General features: G+C 44.2%; 1 protein-coding gene and 1 pseudogene across 1 annotated transcript in view; both read left to right on the forward strand.

The window, feature by feature from the left end:
- Positions 1-2575: 2575 nt before the first annotated feature.
- Positions 2576-23997, forward strand: part of QRFPR (pyroglutamylated RFamide peptide receptor) — a 36694-nt gene continuing 15272 nt past the window's right edge. The window contains exon 1 of the mRNA XM_019741427.3: positions 2576-3300. Within this exon, the coding sequence (XP_019596986.2) occupies positions 2961-3300 (340 nt within the window). The 5' untranslated portion in view covers positions 2576-2960. The remainder of the gene's footprint in view (positions 3301-23997) is intronic.
- LOC109452480 (retinol-binding protein 4 pseudogene) lies at positions 16588-17179 on the forward strand (annotated as a pseudogene).

The raw sequence follows: 23997 nt of genomic DNA on the forward strand, positions 1-23997 counted from the left end.
TTGCTTTGGACTGTGGATATCTGTGTCCATTCTGCCTCTCCAACAAGATCAGGGGTTGGCAAACTTTTTTTGCACAGAGTCAGATAGTAAATATTTTCTGCTTTGAGGGCCATACAGTCTCTGTTGCAAACATGCAACTCTGCTATTGCAGCGTCAAAGCAGCCATAGCACCATGTAAACAAATGAGGATGATGCTGTTCCAATCCAACTTATTTTCATAGACACTGAAATTTGAATTTCACACAATTTCCATATGTCACACAACATATTCTCCTTAGGATTATTTTTCAACCATTTGAAAATGTGGAAACCATTCTTTGCCCCTGGGCTGTACAAAAACAAGTAGTGGACCTTCTGTGGCCAGGCTGTGGTTTGCTGATCCCTGGATGAGAATGCCCTGCCCAGAGGGTGGGCTGTGCTCCGTGCCCGCGTGCAGGCCACGCTGCTCTGCCATCAGGAGGTGCCTCTTCCAGGCAGGGCTGCGGCATACACCTGCCCGCTTCTCAGATGACGTGATTGTCTATGTAGAAAATCCCAAGAAATCTACAACAAAAACAACAAAATGCCAAACTCCTCCCAAAACTAATAAGTGAATTCTGCAACATTGTAGGTTTCAAGATCAACATACAAAAGAAATCACATTTCTACATACTAGCAGTGAACATGTGGGCCTGAAAATTAGATACAATACCATGTACACATACTGCAAAAAAGGTAATACTTATGTAATGCGATCTAACAAAACATAAGGGACTTGTGTGCTGAAAACTATAAAATGCTGATGAAAGAAATCAAAGATCTCAACATATGGTAAATATAATATTCACAGATTTGAAGAATCAACATAGTAAAAATGTCCATTCCTATCAAAATCCCAGCAAGGCTTTCTGTAGACACAGACACGTTTGTTGTAAGGTTTATCCAAATAAGCACAGGCCTTAGAATATCTAAAATAATTTTGAAAAAGGAGAATAAAGTGGGAGAAATCTCTACCTCATTTCAAGACTTATGGCTACAGTGCTGTTTGGTATTGGAGGACAAACACACACAGATCAATGGAACAGAATAGAGAGATAAAAATGTTAAACATAAAACCGTAAAACTTTTAGAAAAAACATAGGAGAAAATCTGGGGAACATAGGATTTGGTGATGAGTTAGACTGGACATCAAAAGTATAATCAGGGAGGCCGGATGTTCTCAGTTGATTAGAGGGCGAGCTCTCAACAAGGTTGCCTGTTCAATTCCCCCATGGGGTGGTGGGCTGCGCCCCCTGCAACCAAAGATTGAAAACGGGACTAGACTTAGAGCTGAGCTGCATCCTCCACGACTAGATTGAAGGAACGACTTGGAGCAGATGGGCCCTGGAGAAACACACTGTTCCCCAATATTCCCCAATAAAATTTAGTTTTAAAAAAGTATAATCAATAAAAAGGAAAAACTGATAAACAGTACTTCCTTGAAATTAGAAACTTTGATCTGTGAGAGACACTTTAAGAGGACAAATAACAAGGTAACAGAAGAAAATATTTGCAAACCACTTAAAGAACTGGTATCTGGCATATAAAAGACCCCTTAAAACTCAACAGCAAATAAACCAAACAATTCAATTAGAAAATGGGCAAAATACAAGGAAAGATCTGGAATGGCCGTTAAGCACATGAGAAGGGGTTCAACATCATTAGCTGTTAGGGAAATGCGAGTTAAGACAGTGAGATATCACTCACTATGCACTAGAAAAGCTAAAAACCAAAACAGAATAAAAAGTGACATTACCAAATGCTGGCAAGGACCCGGAGAAACTGAGTCTCATACATTGCTGGGGGAAATGTAAAATGGCACAACCACGCTGGAAAGTAGTTTGACCATTTCTTAACCTAAATACATCAACCATAGACTCAATGACCAAACATCTTGGCGTTTTCCAGAGAAATGAAAATATATGTCCACACAAAAACCTGGACATGATTCTTCTTAGCAGCTTTATTTGTCATAGCCCCAAACTGGAAATAACCAACGTGTCATATCTGTGAATGGTTGAACAAACTGTGGCACATCCTCAGCAAAAAAAAAAAAAAAAAAAAAAAAAAAGCTACTGCTGTACCTAAGTTCTGAAGGGTGTCATGCTGAGTGAAAAAAAGCCAACACCCAATGGTTATTTACTGTATGATTCCACTTACATAACTGCCTGTCAACAGTAGGAAGATGGAAGATGCATTAGCGATGGGCAGGGCTTAGAGGCTGTGGGGAGGGTTCTGGGAATGACTATTAAGGGGTCGCAGGCCGGAGATGGTGGTGCCAGTTTTCTGCCTTGATTTTGGTGGTGGTGATGGGAATCAGCGCTTGGGATCAAATGACACAGACCCCCCCCCAACCCCCCCCAACACACTCACTCCCTGTACCAGGTCAAGGTCCTGGTTTTGTCTTGTACCGCAGTTAAGGTGGAATGGGGGAGAAACCAGGAGAGGAATCGCGGGACCTCTCTATACTATCTTTGCAATTTCCTATGTGCTACAATTATTTTTAAAATTACAGAAAAGAAAGTGCCTCACATTATTTCCTAAGAGGAGAAACCGAGAGATGGTGGAAAAGCCCAGCGCTGGCTTTTACAGCCGCACGACCTGGGGCAAGGCTGGCTGGCGGAGCGCGAGCCGGTGGCTCGGTCCGGAGGGTGGGAGGCGGCGTCTGCGCGCCGAGTGCAGCCCCACCCTCGCGCGTGGGGCAGAGCCTGGGAGCCACAGGCCGGGACCGTCGGCGGCGCCCGGCACTGCTGCGGAAGGGCGGGCGCAGCACTTTCTTGGAGTCGCGGACGTTTGGGTCAGGGGGACAGCCTCCGCGCTCTGGCTTCCCGCCTCTCGGTTGCGGGTTTGTCTGCTCCGACCCGCCTCCCTTCCCCGCACCTGCCGCGCGCAGCCTGCGCCCCCAGTCGGAGCCCAGGTTGTCCCGCAGCGCGCGGAGCAACATGCAGTCGCTGAACATCACGCCGGAGCAGTTCTCCCGGCTGCTGCGGGACCACAACCTGACGCGGGAGCACTTCATCGCCCTGTACGGGCTGCGGCCGCTCGTCTACACGCCCGAGCTGCCCGGACGCGCGAAGCTGGCCTTCGTGCTCACCGGCGGGCTCATCTTCGCGCTGGCGCTGTTCGGCAACGCGCTGGTGGTCTACGTGGTGACCCGCAGCAAGGCCATGCGCACTGTCACCAACATCTTCATCTGCTCGCTGGCGCTCAGCGACCTGCTCATCGCCTTCTTCTGCATCCCGGTCACGATGCTCCAAAACGTCTCGGACAACTGGCTGGGGGGTGAGTCCGCCCGCTTCCCCTCGTCCCGGCCTTCCAGGGGACCCCCCCCCCACGCGCACGCACCCCGCTCCTCTGACTCCTGACATTCTTTCTCCAGCCCAGGGGTCCGCGCCCTGAGAACTTCCTCACCTGCGCTCCCTGGGAGCTAAGTTCTTGGCCGCTTCGGTCCAGCGGTTTTTTTCTTGTCTCTGAGAGACGCGGGTTGGGGAACCGCCTAGGAAAGGTCCGGGGCCCAGAGGGAGGGAGTCGCGCCGCAATTCAGTCATTTCAGCTCCCTTTTCCATAATTACCAGGGCTTTTTCTATTTTCATATAAAAGTGAGACAAGTATTTCAAACAATAAAAGCCCCAACATCCCGTCCCTGCCTCAAGGGCCCGGGCCACTCCCCACGTGCCTGTGTGGCTTCCAGGCAGTGATTTGTAGACCAAGCTCATGTATGGACTTAAAACTTTTGAAAAACAAGTAGAATACATTTGCAGAAGAAAAATATCTTGGACCCGTCCTTCTTTTTAAAAATTGGATTAACAGACTCACGTAGGAAGAAGGAATGCAGAAAAGACGTACCCTCCTGACTGGTAAAGAGGAGAAATTTCTCCTTCCGTAGAAGGGAGCAGGAACGGCAGGGAAGACACCTGCAGTCACTGAGTTGGGAGCAGGGTGTGGCGGTTGGGAGAGAAAAGACACTGCTCTTCCCCAAATGATCCAGTCCTTACACACACACACACACACACACACACACACACACACACACACACACACACACACGAGAGTTTGTCCCGTCAGCCATCAGCTGAGTGCGATGTGTTCTCACCACTGCCTGCTGTGTACCTTGGGGAGGACACATGGGTGTACCCGCACTTTCAGGGGTGGGTGTATTCTTGTGGCCACATCAAAATTCTTAGAAAGTGGTGAGAAATACAGAGAAAATCTGAGAGAAAGGGGTCATTACGCCTCCAAGCCCTGCCATTTCCACCTCCTTGCTAATTCCTTTTAATCTTGTGGAAAGTGCTTCTTTCATCCCACCAGTACCGATCTGAGATCTTCAGTTTATCTCCTTGTCATTACTTTTTCCCCATTAATTTGCACTGAGTTTAGTGTTAGTCAGGTTTTGGGTCAGGATGCTAAAACCTTTGATTCACAGCTCCTCTATAATGTGAATATTTCCCCAAATGCACAAAACATTAGAGTACATAGCATTGACTTGAAAGTGACATGTGATGCTGAGAGGTGTAAACTGATTTATGGATTATAGACTTTCTTATGCACGTGGACAAAATCATTATACTTGGGCATTTTCAAGTTACCCAGTGCAACCGAGTCCATAAAATTAATGGGACAACTTTTGATCATCCTATGTAACTTATTTTTTGAGGAAGAGGCACAGGAGTTATTTCTAAATGTTTGTGAGGACAGATTTAGGAAGCATACTTATATTGCTGGATGCTCCATATTTAAAGGAAAACATCATTAAGCAAAGTGGGATCTCATGCTGGGAATCAAAAGACCCAGATTCCTGCTTTGGCTCTAATACATGTTAATTCCACATGTCTGGACCTCAGGTTTTCAATAAAATATTAGGGATTCTAGAAGCTTGGAAGCAGAATGACACATATCTTTAACCCCTGGCTGTGCTGGAGAATAATGCGTGGGTGAGACTGCATGGTGGGTCACCCTGCCCAAGGACTTAGGTGACCACTGCAAAGGTTTCTCTCAAACTTTGTTTCCTTGCTTCCCAGTTCATGAAGGACAGACATTTCACTTTAACTTCCAAATGCTGAAAAAGGTTAATGTGTTGCTTATGTGTTTTGCAGGGTTAGTGTGAGAATAAGTGTGTTAGTAAAAGTGCTTTGAAAAAAATGGATCACTGCATGAAAATGTAAGCTATTAATTCTGTTAAGGAGTGTTTAATTAGAACTGGCCTGTGTTTATCTGGAACCAGATTTATAGAATAAATATTCTTATAAGTTGAGTAGGCAACACCAAAATTGAAGTTTGGGAGAGAGGAGAGAGAATTAGACTGTACTTTATAGGATCTGAAAATAATTGCAAAACTGCATTGATAAATTAACAAAAAGAAAGTTCAAGGCGATGTAGTGTGAGTTGAAAATAAATTTGCAGTTCCATTATTTCATGAAACTACTGTGGGTCTCCTTTGTGGAAAAGCATTCTACCTTGGGAATCCAAAAATAAATAAAGCTCATCTATGCCTTTTTGGACCTCAGAGAGTAGGAAATACCCCCAAAATGAGCAACAGTAGGACTTGATGGGAGAGGAAGCACTCGCTGTGGGAGTGTGAATGAGGTGAAAGGTTTCACCAGGGTGGGGTGTTCGAGCTGGATCGTGAAGAATAATTCAGACCGTTGCCAGCAGAGAAAGGATGATGGGGTGTGTTCTAGGACCAGGCGTCAACCCAAAGTTTGGAGGAGAGAAAGAAGGTGAAGTATTTCAAGAACACCATATAAAGTATTTCAAGAATATACAGTCTATATGTGGGGGATGGTGGGAAATGAGACAGAAAGGTAGGTTAGTGCAATGGGGGAAGGAAAAGTACATTGAAAGTTATATAAAACCTAAAATATGAATTCCCCTCAAATTCCTTCAGGGAGGCAGGGAGCATAAACAGAGCAGGTGGGAGACCCCTGGGAAGCACCAGGGGCAAGACTGCTGCAGGCACGGGTGTGTGCCCAGTACTGCCACTTCTTCTTTTGCTGCTGTTATCGCTCTTATTATCTTTTCCAGGGAAGCTAGGAATACATATTTTCATGAGGTTGGCATTTAATTCAAATTTAAAAAGTAACATGTAGTTGGGTGAAAGCAAACCTCTCTGAGTTTGGCCACAAATAATTCATGGACCTCGTTGGTGACTTCCCAACAAAGTGTCTCTCTCAAATGCTTCTGACCTTTTGGATGATGGCAGGGCTGGGAATGACCAGCTGACTTGTTTTTTTCTCCTTTTTGGGGGCCGTTCACCTGCCTTGTTAGGGAGCAACAGCGTCATGAGTGAGAGCCTGCGTCTTGACATGCTCCCCCTAGCCGGTGATTCACACCAAAGTCTGACACGCATGCCTCTCAGTAATGGTCCTCAGACCTGGCTGCACAGACTGTCCTGAGAGGCTTCTAAAACCCATCTGTGCCAGCCCCACACTGCTGACTAGTCCGGACTAGTTCTGTCTGATTCTGGAGCCAGCTCGCACCCTCTGTGCACATCTCTACATAGTTCCTTGTTCAGGGACATCGTGCTGCTGGTCTGAAATAGGTCACGTGGGAGTTTACACTGTGGAAATCGGCAGCTGCAATTTAGGACTTTAAAAACAAACCTGAGACCGTTGGTTTCCAGCATACTGCTCAGCAAAGAAATTGGCCTTCCTTTTGTACCGTGATGGCACCAGGGGAGACCAGGTGTATCCATAAACATTTAGCTTTTTCCATGAATTGCACTCATCAGAAGGAGATACAGGGTCCTCAGCAGCTAAGTTGCCAGCCCTGAGGCAAGCTGCCATGCAATCGCTTTGACACACCTGCGTTGCTGTCCTAATCTCATCTACTTGTGGTCCACCGGGTGGCTCACTTCCACACTACTCCCCAGAACTTGTTCCAACATGGAGTTAGCAGAAGAGGGGCTCTTTGCCCCAAGAATAAGGAATAGCATTTGCTTATGACTTTTGTCACTCATGTGAGGATGGGGTTGTGTTCCCATAGCAGTTACGAGTCCTGCCCTGAAGCTCTGTGCCCTTCTGATCATCTCTGACCTATTTGGTCAGACTCCAGCAATGAACGTGCCCCTCGTGCTCTTGGTCAATGGAATTTCCCTCTCATTTTCTGCAGCATGTTCTTCCTCCTTTTATCTGTTTCTTCACAATATATAAAGTTCCTCAAAATTCACTCACTGAACATGCTTTGTTTCTTCCAGGTCAACTCAGTAACCATAGATTTGGTTTCTGAACAGACATTTTGCTCCGTTCTAGAAGATTCCATAAATATCTTCTTTCTTTGTTTTCTTTATGTCTCCATCTCTTTCTTTATGTCTTGCCTTGGATGGTTCTCACACTTCTGGTTACTTTTAAGAGTGTGTCCACTGAAGCCTAGTATGTGATCTCTCCTCTTTCCTCGTTCACTTCTGCACAAAGGCTGCCGTCAGGACTCTCATCTCTTTGCTGATGATTCTGAAATCACTGTCTAATCATTATTGTAAGCCACAGTCTCTCCCTGATCCGAAGATCAGGCATTTATTTGCATGTGGATATCTTATTGGCATCTGACACTCTCCCCTCTGCCCAGGGTCAACACCATTGTTAGTAGTCCTACAAGTCGCCCCTGCATTCGGCATTTCTGAGGTATCTGCTATGTGTGTGGGGTATCACAGATGTGGAGACATCTGTGTCCTTGTGGAATAGACAGGTGTCAGTCAGAGCAAGAAGGCGAAGGAAGCATTCAAATAAAAGATGGGGGATGCAGGGGTTCCAGAGTGCACAGTGGGGACACAGTGGAAGTGTGGGGAGTGGGGGCTTGAATAAGAGTGTGGGATATGCAGAGCCTGGATTAGGTCCAGGGGTGAGGGAGGATCTGGGGAATGGGACTCATGGTGACTGAGGTAATGTGAACTTCAGGCATGGGAGGATGCATTCTGAAGACCTCCCAGAAGGCGGTAGAAAGTCAGTTCAAACTCCAGCCTCCTTCTGGCTCTCAGCATCAACAAGGTGGGATGGGGAGTGTGGGGGAGGGGTAGATGACAGCCTGGTAGGAACCCCAGGACTCTGTGCCCACCTCCATCCAGCTGTGGGTGTGGCCACAGCCAAGGGACATGATGGTCACCCCATGTCCCTTGCAATCCCACTGAGGGTGGTGAAAATAATTTTCTAATGGTGGCTGGCAAATTGACTAAAGCAATACCAAGAAAGGAGTTCCCAAAATGCCCTAAGTGTTGGCAGTGTCATTGGGAGACGGACACATCCACACATGTACTGCACTCAGCCAAAGACCACTCGCTTGGGTAAGAAAATGTAAAATTAATTTTCTCGGTAGCTGATATGAAAATTCCTCTTAGGGCCATGATGCTCAATCTTGGCAGCACACAGGAATCACATGGAGAGTTTTCAAAACCATACCTGGTTCCTACCCCTACAGATTCTGATTTAATTGGTCTGAGTGTGATACCCAGCTATCAGATTTTCAGAAGAAAAGAATTTGCAGCCAAGGTTGAGAACCACTGATGTAGTGTGAATGCTGACAGCCCTGAGGCTTGGGCTGTAATGAGGGTTAAAAGAAATAAAGGATGCAAAGTGCTCAAATAGCAGAGGGTCTGCCACATATACCAGTGAAATGTAGTTATTATGTTTTATAAAACAGGCATTGAAGTCAGAATTCTTGGAAGACGCAGAAGTAGGTTGCATAAATGGAGTCCAACATGGACGGCTGAAACAATTCTTTCATTGTACGCGGCCAATTACACTTTTACTAAAGCCCTTTATCTTTTTGGAGTCTTTCAAGATGGATTTGGAAAGAAGTCAAAAGTGATGAAAAGGTGGGGATAGAAGAAATACAAAGAAAAACAAGAGGAACTATTCTCTCGCCTGGGGAACAGAAGCCTAGTTCTAAATCAGCACACCTCACAACAAGGTTTTACCCAGAGTCGAGTGCCTGGTGAGGGTGGGAGACAGGCAGCCAAGGTCCAGGCTTCATCACAACAGGTCCCTTCTCTCTTTTTAACAGATAGAGTTTGCATACGTTTTCATATGAAAAAAAAAAAAAAAAAAAAAAGGATTTTACTGGGAGGAGGAACCGGAAGGGGAGAGGGAGGAAAAGAAAAAGCAGTCATGGTACACTGCATGAAAGATTTAAGTGACTTTATAGAGATTTCAAGCTGGTGTATTGTGAAATGGGTTATTAAAGGAAGTTGGTGAACAGATCTGAATTCTTTGAAGAGCAGAGGGAGTAGACTGGAACTTCTGTTTTATTATTTGATTAGTGGTTAGAAATTTTCACTTATACTTATAATGATTTTCTATGACACGTCAGAAAGTTTAGGGTTTCTGGGAAATTTTAAATATAGTGAAGTTAATAAATAAAAAATCAACAGTATTGGGAGCTTAAAAATCTTTTACCAGGAATGTTGAAAGTTATTGGCAAAGAAGACTCTCATTAAAACAGAGAAGTGTATTAAAAAAAAAAAAAAGAAAAGAAAATAAAGAAAAGAAATCAAGGGGAGGCCCAACAGCAACAGTAGTTTGGAAGTAAAACAGAAAGCTGTATGCTGGGCTAGACCCTGGGTGAGTTCCCTAGAGTCAGTTATGCACGCACTTTGAGAAGAAAAGATGCCATAGGTCAATTTTCTCCAGAGGTGGGAAGTGGCAATAGCCGCAAAAACATTTATATAGATGCTTTCTATGTAGGACAAGAGCATTTTACAGTTAAAATAAGGGCAGGTAGGCATTTAGCAATGAGAATGTTTGAAAAATGTCGCTGTGTGCCTGTGCCTAGGCACAAAAAGGATGCCCTTTTAAATTTGCTTTCTCCACAACCCAGCTCAGTTTTTTAACCTGTGGTCGGTTTATTAGGATTCTTGTTTGCAAGTGGAGAAGGCCAACGTAAACTAACTCAGGGAAAGCGGGGACTATTCTGCCTTGTGGAACTGCAAGTCTCATGGTTAGGGCTAGCTTCAGGCACGGCTGGATCTAGGTTCTCCAACGACGAGTCTGAGGCTTTGCCGCCCTCCCTCTCTGTGCTCAGCTCTCTTCTTTCTAGCCTGTGGTTTCATTCCTGGGCTGTCTTGTCAGGTGGTGTGAGATTTTCCCCGGAGTTATAGGCTCACATTTTCTTTAAAACTCCCCACCTCAACTCAAGTGACTATCCCCAGATGAATGGATAAGCAAAATGTGATATAGACACATAACATTATGTCACTCACTCATAACAAAGAATGAAGATATTAAGCATTATGCTAAGTGAAATAAGCCAGACACAAAAAGACAAATTTTGTGATTCCACCATGGGCTATCTAGAACAGGCAAATTCATAGGGACAGAAAGTAGATTAGACATTACCGGGGGCTGACGGAAAAAAGAGAGGATCCTTCCTGGTAGCTACAGAAAATATTGTTCTCTTACCCATAGAACCAATCACTGTGGCCTTAGTTCTGAAATCTTCTGCTCAGGCCTCAGTCATGTGCCCTAGGCTGGTGGGAAGGTGGAGGTTGGGAGGTCTGGGTCACCCCCTCCTGAATGACTTGGGGGAAATTCAGGGGGACGGCTCTACCATGCTTGTCTCCCCGTAGGTCACGTAGGCAAGGCCTCACCACTGTCTGGCCGCCTTGGCAGAATGCCTGGAGCTCCTGCCTGAGCAGGAGGGGAAAGCGAGGTGAGTAGCCGGCATCAGGCAGTTTCTTCCCGGGTCTCCTGGGAGACCGGCTGCTTCTCCTCCATCACCCTAGTTTGGCTTCAGCCGAGCCCAGGACTTCCCACTGGGCTGCCACTTAAGGTCCAACCACAGGCTTTTGTGTAAACCTTGCCCTGCTGCAGTTTAAGGTGGGTGCCTCCTCTCAGAGGGAGCTGTGGCCCACGCCGTGGTCACCTGTCCCTTCAGGTTCGGTGTCTTCCTCTGGGGCCAGGGACACGGGGAGCTGACACCGTGCCGATCTTGCTTTGCTGTCTGTGTAAGGAATTTCATTGTTTCCGCACCGACTGAATCTGGAAGTGTCACAGGCCAGCCTAGCAACTGCAGTAGGAACACCTGTGGCCCCGTTAGCGCCCGCGCTGCTGCTCGGTCATGCGCTGCACTGGGCAGGAAGGGCTGCTGCAGGAAGGCACGCAGGGCAGACAGACATGTTCGGTCGAGTTGCCCACTTGGGTCTGCTGGACCGAGTTCAACCCTGGGGATTCGATGCTCTTGAACACACGCTGTCTTTGAATCCTTTGGTGTCCTCCCACGGGGCCCAAGCCCTAGACGAGGTTACTCAGCATCACGCTGGACCAGAGTTTTGAATAGCCTCTCCTGTCCACCTCTCCTGGTCTGGGCTGGGTGTGGCCATCTCCTGGCTCCCAGGCTCCCGCCAGGCCCACGCCGTCCTCCAGGGACCGGCCTGCGGGCTGCTGTCCTTGGTGCTGGACGTTTGACGCCTCCTTTGCGAAGGAGCTAGTGAGGGCGGTGAACGCAGTCTGAGAGCTTCATCTCGGCAGTTCCCGCTCAGTCTGTGTCTCTAAAAAACGATTCAGCAGAGCTGAACTTCTTGTTTCCTTTCCTGTCTCAAAACTAAGGCTTTCTAATAATGACTTGGAAGTGCTCAAGTGTGTATTGTTTTCAATCTATCAATGCAAAACGATATTTGTTCTTTTTGTGGCTGGGATTCTGAGAAATACTTCACCCATTGTACCAGAAAGATTGCAGATTATTAAGGGCTAATAGAAATCTCCTTAAAAGATAACATGTCTTCATATGCTGGGAGAAACAAGAGAGTTTGGTGCCGTGAAAACAAAAGTGTACTTGAGAGTCAGACAGCCTTGGTTCTGATTCTGCTCTAACGCTTATTAACCACATTGTAAGTTACGTTTCCTTGTACTACTAGGTCTGCCCCTATTTGGAGGCCAAGCAGAGAAGTTGCACAGTAGTTATGCTGCTGTCCCACTGTGGTGGGTGGACAGCAGAAAATGCAACAAAGATGCAGTTTTACATCATGCTGTATTTTAACAAAAATATTATTACATATCCAGTTCTTAGGGTCTCTCCTTGGAGTTCAATATGGAGCATACTATGTACATATTTCCCTAAAAACCCTTCCACCTGTAAAACTTGAAAGATTCTTTCAATACATGTATGAAAAAACATTATTAAAAAAACAAAAAAACCTTTTCCTTGTGAAATTGAGATGCATTTAATACCTGCAGTTGGTACAGGTTGGTAAACACAGTGTTTGACATTGGGACAATTATTTTAATTTCTCTTTGCTGTAGTTTCTTCATCTGTAAGTTTGGGAAAATCTATGTCTACCTTATAGGGCTGCTGGTAGAATGACTGACCCGTGCAAAGGACCTGACACTTAGTGGGTACTCAATGAAAGGAAACTTGTTCACCACTGTGAAGTATCACTATTTAAAAAGATAGATACATTTGTGGGTAGAATAGATTTATAGACAATAAGGATTTCAGAGTTTTAAAAAAAGACTAATTACAATATTAGTTATGTCTCAGATACTTATGATACATATTTGTGTAAAACAATTGTAAATAGTCATATCCAGTTATAGGTTATTTTTGGTTGATGAAATCTTGTATAATATAAAAGAAACTATTTCCTTCTATAATCAAATGAAGAAAATTCAAACTATTCGTTTGTGCTCGGAAATAGAAGAGTGCTTGCTTTCATTTGCCTCAGAAGCATAACACCTCCCTGGAGGAGAATGAAGTGGTAAAACATTTGGTGGGGCTCATAGAGGTTCTGTAACTCCTTGCAAGGCTCCCGTGTCTTTCTAGGCCACCCCAGACTGGAGGCACCATGTCATCAGCATTAATACACAGCATCCCACTGACCTGTGCCCCTTCTAGTAATGTGGGACCTCACGGCCCCTCAGCCTCTTTGTGCCGAGCTCCCCTTCCTACCCCAGCAGAGCCTCCCTTGATCACATGCTACCAAGTATTTTGGGGTCTTCTTGCTGTCCAGCTCATGGACTGGCTCAGTTTGGCCGGTGGGCTCGGGGCCACTGTGAGACAGTGACGTCATTTCCATGACTGCCGTCCTTTGAGCCTCCCATGTTGCTGGCATTGATTTGCTGGGATCTGGGCAATTCTGGGTGCTCTGCACCAAAGAAAAGGAGGAATAACAATGATGAAATGAATATCAAACTCTTAAACTTTGTAAGCGGGCATTTTCCTGCCAAATTGCGTCGTAACACGGGGCTTTTTTGACATTTTCTCGCCAAAATTAGACTTTCCGTAAAATATTCATATCTTACGATCTATTTGATATTTTTCTATGAAACTTTCAGTGTTTTAGTTTAAAAGAGGTCTCTATTTATTTACTTTGCAAAATTTTTGCCGGTTCCAACTAGAGGCGATATGACGAGTTTACTCGTTTCCTGCAAAAAATGTGAGCGTTTCTATGTGACGAACATATCATTACCCCGATTTTACAGAGGAGAAAAGGGAGGCCCAAAGAGATGGTGTCTGTGTATCAGTTACCTATTCTGCTGCTACTCAGAACTTCGTGGATCGGAGACCACGGTTTTATTTGCTCACATTTCAGTGGGTCAACAATTCTGGCTTGGCTCAACTGGGCAGTTCTTTTGCTGGTCTCACCTGGGGTCACTCATGAGACTACATTCATCTCGTGGCCTGATAGAAGCTCATTGTATTAGATGATCTGAGCAGGGACAGGTGATCTCTGTCCTAACTGGTTTCCCTTCCTAAGACCCAAGATCGGAAGTTGCATAAATGTCACTTCTATGATAAAGCTTCTATGATCACTGGGCCTCAGATGGGGTAAATAGACCCCTCCAATGGACAAGAGAGGTGACAAAGTTACATTGATAAAGGAGGGGACTTGATGGGATAAATTTGCAGCCCCCCCTTTTTTTAACCATCTATTTCATTAAGTATTAAATTGCCCAAGCTCATACAAATGGGAAGGGATGGTGACAGGATTTGAGCCCAAGAAGTCCGCTCAGTGTTGGGCTTCTTTTAACCACAGTGGCTATACGGGAAAGGGGACAGTTCATCTTTCTGCCATGCATTAGGCTCTGTCACCTGCTTCTGCCCCATTTGTGCAGTGTCACCTAGCCACTGGCTCTCAGATACCAGTCTGAGAACTAGAGGACAGATTTCTGAAATGAAAAAGCCATGGTCTTTTTCTCGGAAACCTTCATGAAAACGGACTCCCGCAAATGGACTCAGTGGCTCTGCCCAGCAGCCCAGTAATGCTTGGGCCCCGAGCACACACATGTTCTCAGAAGCATGTGCTGACTCAGAAATAGGAGTAGCTGTCAAGCTAGTCTACACATGAAGCAACATGCTTGGCTTTTAAAATATTCCTCTATTGCAATATCCGCAAACAATAAAGGGTTAATTCGTATGGGGAAGAATTTTATTGCATCAAAATCTAGTCAAAGTATCCATACAAACCTGATCCAACCAGTGATTACTTTAGTGGGTTCTGAGGAAGAGACAGTGGTAATGAGTGAAAAGAACAGTTTTACTTTTCTAAAGAGCAGAGTGGTGGCGCCTTGGAAATTAGCTCTGGGCTAGTGCTTAGGACAAATTAAGTGAGGACTTAATGAAGTAAGACCACACTCTGGGCAAGATGTAGGTCCTGTTAAAATTTTCTATTACCTATAAATAGACTCTCTAGGTCTAAAATATAGATCTTCACTGTGTTAGCAAGATGCAAAAGGAGCTCGTTAAACCAGGGAGCACATTATTCAAATTAGATTTTTACTGTTGGGGAACTAATGCGTCTGAGTTTTACGACGCTGAAGACACAATTTATTTGCCTGGTTTTGGTCTCCTCCACTAGAATGTAGGCTCCCAAGGTCAACGCGTCATCTCTCGTCTCTCCAGCACACAGATTGTTGCCCAGAAACGGAACGGTCTCAGCCGCACACAGGAGGTTCTCAATACGTAGTTTTGAATGAATTAATGGGTAGCTCCTTATTTGTCGCTGCAACAGTGTTTGAGGCTTTTACGGAATCGGTTGTATTTATTTTTGTGATGTGCAGGAGAATGAGATTGTATTTGTCTTTTGTATATATTGTATTTTTGCTGTTTTGGTTGCAAGGAAGGAAAATTCAGTTTACCTTAAATAATTGGAGTTATGGCAAGGCTCTTTTTTAGCCATAAAGGGGAGGGTGGGTCACTTATAAATTGAAGGACAGTTTAACAGGCAGGTCTCATGGAATCGAAGTGGGACCCAAAGGAGCAGTTGTGTGAAGCTCAGCAGGAAGAATGAACATCCAGGGCTCGGCCACGACTGTGATTTTGTCCCTGTCCAGCAGTGGACGCTGGCCTGCTGGTGAAGTCTGACTGCTTTTCATGACGGACCATAGGCTTTCATCTTTGGGTTTATTAATTCTTTTTAGTATCTCATTTCTTCTGTCTTCCACTTTACTCTTGGAAGGCAAAATAAATCCTAGCGTTCCAGATGGCCCAGGCCAGGTACAGTGTTCAAACAAAACACACAGCCAGTGACCAACGCTAATGGTTTCTCATGAAAACCCCTTTCTTCCATTCTACTTGGGACCTTTCTGTTATATGCAGTAGTGTCCCACAAAACTTTTCTCACCCTGCAAGGCTCATGAGTCTATTTGGCCACCCAGATCGTAGGCATAATGTTGCCACACTGGGATTAATATAAAACTGCCCCACTGAATAGCATCTCCAATTTCTTTGTGCCAAATGGCCCGTCTCACCCCAGGGAACCTCTTTTGACCATGACGGTGTCCTGTCAATTATCTTGTGGACATTCCTGCTGTCTGGTTCGTCCCCTCAACCCTCCTCAGCCTTTTCTCGGTTCTTCTTCTGCATCTTCTTCCTTCTTCACCATTCTCTCTATTCCTAGTCTCCATCTCTCCTCTCAGTCTCATTCAGGTCAATCTCAATCTTATTCGTGCAAATAGCCCATCTTGATATCTTCCCGCACTTACCTACACAATCGGGTTCATAAAATGGCTCAAAGAGGGAAATACCCAGCAAGCATTTCCCTTAGTGAAGGGGTAAGGGTGGAGGAAAGAAAGAAGCTAGAAAAGTCTTCTGTTTCATCCCTGTTATATTTGTCTTTAAGTTTTCTCCTTTCCCATAACCCTGGTGGCCCCCCTCTTACTTGTGACTTTTGTGTACATTGTTTGGCTTCATCTCGCACTGTATCCTTATTCTGTTTCCTAGGTCTTAGCCCAAAGAGGAGGCATCTGACTGGCAGAGACTTTGGGTCCAATATGGTCCAATCAGCAAAGGGCTGGGGGGGGGGGGCACGTGACCCACCAGGACTGGGCAGACTCTATAAGAAAGAGCTGCGTTAGGCTGGGGGCGATGGGCCCAGGAAGCGGGGTGTATTTTTGCTCTTTCCTTAGAAGGTGTTGGGGGCTGTGAAACGCAGACGGCTTGCATGACTCCGAGAGGTTCAGGGACTAATTTGCTTCTTTTAAATGTACCTGTGAAATTCTCAAGTTGTTTTGCAGAGCAGTTCTCTGAGAGATGGTTGCAGTTATTTCAGTAACAGTGATGAGGCGCGCCTCCCTCGCTCTGTGCGCGGGGACACGCAGACCAGGTGTGCGCGCGTCTCCCGGTGTTCGCCGCCGGACCAGGTAGGCTATGGCCTAGAAGGAGCCCGAGGGCCTCTTGCTGCAGGACAACGTCATTGCGGAGTTCTCAGTGGACAACAGCGGCCAGAGCAGCGCCACCGCCGAGGGCTGAGTCTGTCTTTTGAACAGCTGGGACGCGTGCGCAGGCTTGGCGAGCACCTTCCCAGACCGAGGACCTGCCAAGTTCAAGATGAAGGCCTGGGGTGTAGTGTCCTCTCTCCAGAGAGGAAACAACGACCACTGGACCGTCCACACAGACGATGACACCTGTGCTGGCAGCACCCCTGTCGCCTCCTGCGCCCCTCGGCACCTGTGCTGACAGCTGCTCCTCCGTGTTTGCCCGCAGCCCCAACGGCCTGCCCCCAGAAGCGCAGAGAATCGTGAGGCGCAGGTGGGAGCTGTGCCTGGCCAGGCAGCACGGACTGAATGTGCATAGTGGTTCCTGCGACCACAATTCCCAAAGAAACCTTTTGTGGCGATATCGGGGTGTCCAGTTTCGTTTGGAAACTTCCCACTAACTCTCACTCAGCCTTCAGCTCTATTTATCTTAGTTTAGTTTGGGCCTCTCTCCTCCCTTTTCCTCAGGAAACATGCAACCTTCAGTACACATAAAAATATATGTAGGAATAAGTGAATCTGTTTGCAGTCAGATGTATGTCTTTACTGGGGTTTCCCTAAAAAAAAAAAAATTAACGATGAGAATTTCATGTTAGGTAACTGTGAACCTTGGTTAGTTATCTAAATTGGATTTGCTTTTTATCCTTGGCAGACTTCATTTTACATTGTCTTGTAGTAAACAGGTCAAAGAAGACTTTTTTCTGTAGTTAAAACAACTCTACACGTGTACCCTCCCCCACTTTTTTCTTTCTGGAAAAGGGTATATAACAAATAAACAAAACCCTCTTTAAAAATAGGAGAAAGCTGGAAGAAAAACACCCACATTTTTCTATTGTCAGAAAATCTTGACTTACAGATGTTACTGACAGATGGGAAAGCTGCCTATGAGAATGGGATTTGATTCTTTCCCACTAAAACTCTTACAGGAATCTCAAACAGAAAAAAAATTACGTGGGTGGCATATGACCCAGAATTGTGTTCTGAGCTCTGCGTGTCCTTTATATATCTTTACAACATGCTCCAGTTCTAGAGAGTGGCTGGCAATGCAGAGAATTGCAGACAATTGAAGTTATTAGGCTTCTTTAAAGTTCCTGATACAAAGAGGTAAATAAAAATTTCCTGCTTCAGGGGTAAGTAGAAGATACTTTATTTTGGAACAAACAGTACTGGTTCCTTTGAGGGGTTCAGCGTGGGAGAAGCAGAGACCGCTTTGGTGAAAACATTCTTCTGCCAGCATTTCAGGTCATTAGGTCAGGGGTCACAGGACCCACTTGGGGTCTGGTTACCATGGTAACAAAAATATTGCAGTCAGGAAGTAATGTTCCCTTGGAACAAAATAGAAAGTCTTCACTGTATTGTGCATTTTCCTTGCTACTTGGAGTCTGGTCCATGGACCAGCAATGTCAGCTGACCTGGAGCATTGCTACAAAGAGCCCCAGAGGCCCACCCCAGACAGAATTCCCGATGTGGTCCATATGCACAAGAAAGTTTGAGACCCACTCTGAGAGATTCTGATTTATGGAGTATGAGTGGAGCCTTAGGATTTAAAAAGGTTCCAGGAGGTTTTAACGTACAGCAGCGTTTGAGCACTATGGGGCTAGAGACTGGATTTGAGAGCGAGCCTTCACGTGCTGTGTATGGATGTTTAGTCTTCCATATATATTTAAAACCAAGTTTGTTAACTGCCTGGACTTTTGATTGGTATTGTATTCAGTTTAAAAATATCGTTTTGGAGATAACTGATCTCTTTGTGATGTTAAATCACTGCAATATTAAGTCATATTAATTGTGATAAGACAGAATAGTAGCCACTTAAGGATGTTCATTCACATCCTGATCTCCACAGCCTGTGATTGGAGGCAGGGAGGTGAGCCTGGATTACCTGGGTGGGCCCAGTGAATCACAAGGGTACTTATCGGAGGGGTCAGCAGTCAGAGGCAGACAACTGTGTCAGATGTTGGGGTGAGGCAGGACTGAGCCAAGGAATGCAGGACGTTCTCTAGAAACCAGAACAGGCAAAGAAACAGAGTCTCTTGAGCCTTTGGAAGGACCACAGCCCTGCTGACCGGTTTTAACTGACTTCCAGACTTGGAAGGTCTAAATCTGTGTTGCTTTAAGCCACAAAGTTTGTGGCGATCTGTTACACGGCAACAGGAAACGAATGCACGTAGGATGAGCCTCCATGTATTCAGTCTTTTTCAACGCGAACGGAAACCTGACATGTTCAAGTGCTGGGTGGGCGTGTTCTCTAGGGAAGGTCAGGACCCCGTCTCAGCTCTAGGTCTTGGATTTCATTCATTTAGACCAATATTTTAAATTTTACTCTCCTTGTAATGATGAGTGTCAAAACAGGCATGCAGCCCATTTTGGCCACAGGCTCTGAGGTTTTTCTCGCTTCCGTAAGGAAGTGAGCAAAGTATATACCGGCATACCTTGTTTCTTGGGCTCTGCAAATATTGCATTCTTTACAAATTGAAGGTCTGTGGTAACCCGGCGTCAAGTGTGTCTTACTGGCACCATTTTTCCAACAGGCTGAGGTGATGGTGAGCATTTTTTAGCAATAAAATACTTTTTAAGTAAGGTATGTACATTGATTTTTAGATATAATGCTTTTCACACCTAATAGATTACAGTATAGTAGGGTAAACATAACTTTTATATGCACTGGGAAAACAAAAAAAAATTTGTGTGACTCACTTTATTGTGACACTGGTTCTATTGCTGTGGTTTGGAACCGAACTCCCAGTATCTCTGAGACATGCCTGTACTTTCCTTTCCTCTTTTGGTCTTTGAACATGGTCAGAGATGCAATGATTGCACTATTATTTGCACAGAGGGACAATCCTAAGAACAAAAGCAAACCCAGGAGATGAGCCCTTCACCCCAATCCTGGTGAAATCATTCAGCTGTGGAATCTACCACCCTCTTATCATCCAACCCTAGAATTCCTTTGATGTGAAATAATACATCTCCCTTATTGTTTCAGCCACTTGAGTTGGATTTTACTTTACTTGCAGTCCAAACCATCCTAATTAATATGTAGAACAAATAAATATAAAGAAAATAAAATTATTTTTTCCAACATTCAAAGATAATTACGATGATTATCTTAGCATGTTACATTTTAGTTTTTTCCTACTTATTTTTTTTTTAGCAAAATAGAAACCTTGTAGTGTTTGGGTATATGAGTATGTGTATGTGTGTGTGCATGTATATATCATTTGTTTGTTGCTTGGTTTTGGTTCGTTTTCTGTTTCATTTTAAAACATCCACAGAAAGATGATTATAATAATTTACATTATATTCATGTATAATTTAGCTGTTCTGCTATTTTTTGACATTAGTTTATACTAATTCGAGTTTACTATATGTTTGATTAGCAACTGAGTACATAAATTACGTAAATATTTCTAAAATTTTATTAAGCATTTCTGGGGAAGGACATGTGAAAATGCATTATGTTAACTGATAATCTTCATATTGAAGAATTTTTTTTTCAATGTAAAACCTGACCCTCAACGTTTCTTCCTTAGCACAAAAAAATCCTCCAGTATAACTTGACATTGAGTCATTTTAACATTTTGAACATAATGAAACAACATTATTGCTGCTTTCTTCTTTCTTACCCTAATGTTTAACCTGGGCTCGTTTTATTCTATTTTTTGAAAGTCTAATTATTGCCATTAGAGTAAAAATCCAATTCAATTACTTTTCTAAAATAGTTTCTGCAGCTATTGGAATAATGAAATGTAGAAGAAAAGACCAGGGAAAAAACAACGTAATTTCACTCAGGTGAATTTGTTTTCTTGCACAAATGTATACCCAGAAGGTTCTTCTTATAATAGTGACTGAAGGACACACTCTGAGGAGAACTACAGAATTAGTATGAGCTTTGGCTCCACAGCGAAAATCCTAAATTCTGCACTTTGTAGGGCCCACACTGGAGGCCCACTCTTTCCAAGGTCCTCCTGGGGACACACCAGCCCCTGTACACTGAAGCCAGGTGTCTGCCATGTTGCCCCATTCTCACATCTGTGAAGACAACCAAGGATTGTCAGACAGTTGAAGAAAGTTTGCAGAACAAAAGGGAAAAAGACAAACTGATAAATGAAACCTGTAAGACATGGATTATTTATAAATTAATTTAGAAATAAACTCTGAGAAGTATTTTCATATTTACAGAATATCCTGAAGAATGTCTTCTGATATTTTCCCACTGGAATTCCAATTGGTTCTTAAGTCTCAAACTTCTGCAATAAGTCTATCACCCAACAAATCAATTTTTTAGTTGATGTTTACATAAGAAAAATGTATGTCTCCAAACTTAATAAAACATTCTAAACAAACGATATTCTAAATGCAGTTGATACAACATCCAAATCACAAGTAGGTGTTTTGAAAAGCTGGCCTGTGTGTGCTCAACGGCGCTGATGCAGAGAAAGCGTCACATCTGTCCACTCATTCTTTGCGACTGCTGCTCTTGCAAAGAAGACTGACTCTGAGAACGGATCAGTGAAAAAGGTGGTGAAGATTTAAAACGTCACGCTGAGAAATTCAGAAGTATTGAGGTTGTTCAGAATAACAGTCTGAGAAAAGCCGATCACAGTGATAATCTGGAAAGCGTTCCATGAACCCACTAGGTCACTTGGTGAAATCACTTGTGGGCTGCACAGAGACCATGGTGAATCTTAATCTTGAACCCAGTGGAGGTACTGTTGCTGATATTTCTCATAGCACCATGCAAAGAATTCGATAAACATAAATGGTAAGTGTTCTACAGTTTTTCATCTTTAAGTGTCAGCCACCTACACTGAAGATACACTCAGGAGTCCCTACCCCGTAGTGAAAGTGGTAAAGAATCTCAGCTAGTTTCTCAGTTTCACAGTTTGCCTGAAATGGCCCTTTTGTAACCCAACTCACCCATGATACCACTTTCTACAACCAGTGACGGTGATTGCACTTCAGCTCTCCTTGCCTTTCAACTTTCTACAAGGTTCCAGTCTGCTGCTTTCTTAATGATAGCAGCTCATCCCAGGTAATTGCCTTGTTTTTGTTGCAGGTTTTACCTGCGTTTTCTAACATATTTATTAATTTCTGTGTGCCAGTTGCTATGTCATGTTGAAAAAAAAATTCATGACCCACCATGAAAACACAGCATCCAGAGCAGTGTGCATACAAGCAATTTGTAACAATTGATCTAATTGCTTTGCAATAGGGAGCAATGTTTTAAAGCCTTTTACATACTAAGTGGTGGTCTTACTGTATTTTAGTTACACTTAAGGAATTCTGATGGGAGTTTAATTTGGCACTTTAAATAATGGGAAATAGGCTATCAGCGCACATTTTCACACAGAATGTCTCATTTTCATGAATGAGTTACCGATGTCAAATGGGAGATGTCTGGATTTAAGAAGACACTGACTTCATAGGTCAAGAGAAAGCTTCACAGAAAAGAAACATTTTCACAATAAGGAAAACGTCTTAAAAGTGAAAATATGATTGCTGAACTTATAAATTACAAGAGCTGGAAAGCAAAGACGAGAATCTCCATAATGTGGAGCAAGTAGACAAAGAGAATTTATAAAGTAGAAGAATATATAAACAAAGATATAAACACAGAAGGATCAGTCCAGGAATTCTACCAACTGGCTAATAGGAGAGCCACAAAAAATTCTTCTCCCCTGAGTCCAGCAGGAATTCTGGAGAAAAATGGCTCATCTTCCTTGCTGTCCGTTTTCTACTGCAATCTCTCTACTGAGTCTTCCTCTTGGCACCTGGCCGCTCTAGAACCTTCCTCCGACCCTCCGCTCTGCAGGAACTCAGCCATTTCCACCTCCTCCCAGCCTCTCTGTTGTTCCAGCCAGGCTCCTCCTGGGCTCAGTTCTTTCCTGCTACACAAATGCAGCGTTAGCAGAAAGTTCACAAATCATAGGATGATTATTAGAGTGACTGCGCTAAATAGGCCTAATTATCAGGAGGGCTGAGATTCTAGGAGACAAGGGCCTCATATCGCTTGTTAAGTGTTTAGCAGCTATGGTTCTCTTCCTCAGTCTCTACAGTTAAAATTGGCAGGTGTTCCAGTGTGGCTTGTGTAAGTCCACTTTAGGGTATAACTTCTTTAAAATTCGATGTCTTACATGCTAGAACCCCAACAAATGAAGCTAGATATGGGTGGAGCGGCTCCAGCTGCAGGAGAGTTGGGGCTCGGCATCCCGTCTCCTTCCTGCTGTGGCTGGCTTGCCCCTCTCTCTCCGGGGCAGCTCCTAGAGCAACCCTGCAGAAACACGGGGCTCTGGGGGACACTGGTGGAAAGCCTGCAGGCAGCGGGGATCCTCTCTGGGGGGCCTTCCTGCTGGGGAGGTCCATGGCTCTGAGCCTGTGTTCTCAGCCACAGCTGGTCTAACAATTCTGAGTTTGACTAATTGTTCCCCACTCTCCTATTATAGGATGTGATTGAGGGGAATGAGGTAGGATTCAGGAGTTGGTAAATTTGGTCATTAGCAGCTGCTGAAGAAACATGTTGGACAAAGCTAGAAACTTCCAGACTAATTTGGGACAGGGTGTATCAGCTGTTTGAATATGACTTGGGTTTTTTTGTACGGGAAGTTAAGGTAATTTAATTATGTGCCAGATTCTTTGATAATATGTTAAATCATTGTTTCAAGTAGTGGATGTACAAAGTAGCCTTTCCTTTATAAAACTGCAAATGTCCTTTCGCATTTTTTGTTTGTTTGTTTTACTAACCTTGGAACAAATTCTTCACAGAGTGGTTATCATCATTAGATACTTTTATGCAATTATAGCTCATTATACCATTTTCTAAATTAATAAAAGAATGCTTTCAGTCTTTTGTACATATGAATACTCTGTTCTTTTTACTCTGACCTTTTCACTTGGATCCTTTTGAAAGTCACTGTTACACTAGGGTGAAAGCAAATACTGGCAAATTGTTTTCAATTTCCAAGCATCGTTTTTAGGAATAATGAGGTCTTGTTTCTATTTGGATCTCTGAGACCTGCACTGTGTGTGATAAGTGATGAGGGCGGGTGGGTAGTGATGACAGTGGACACCATTCGTGTCCAGAGCAAGAAGTTCATATTCTGGAAAATAAAACTGTATAAACAAGTCAAGGTTGGAAAGAGAAGCCATGATATTAAGCCAAAGCATTTGTTTTGAGTCCAGTGGGCAAAGGAGAGTTATTGTAGTTGTCTATGCAGGAGTCAGACGCAGTGGCAATGGGAGCAGTGATGGAGCCAGACTGTAGAGCAGGATTAGGATTGAGTCATTTTAGAGTTCACAGCAC

This window comes from Rhinolophus sinicus, chromosome 15 (genome assembly GCF_057876585.1).
Source record: "Rhinolophus sinicus isolate RSI-liver-muscle chromosome 15, RSI-T2T, whole genome shotgun sequence".
NCBI classification, from domain to species: domain Eukaryota; kingdom Metazoa; phylum Chordata; class Mammalia; order Chiroptera; family Rhinolophidae; genus Rhinolophus; species Rhinolophus sinicus.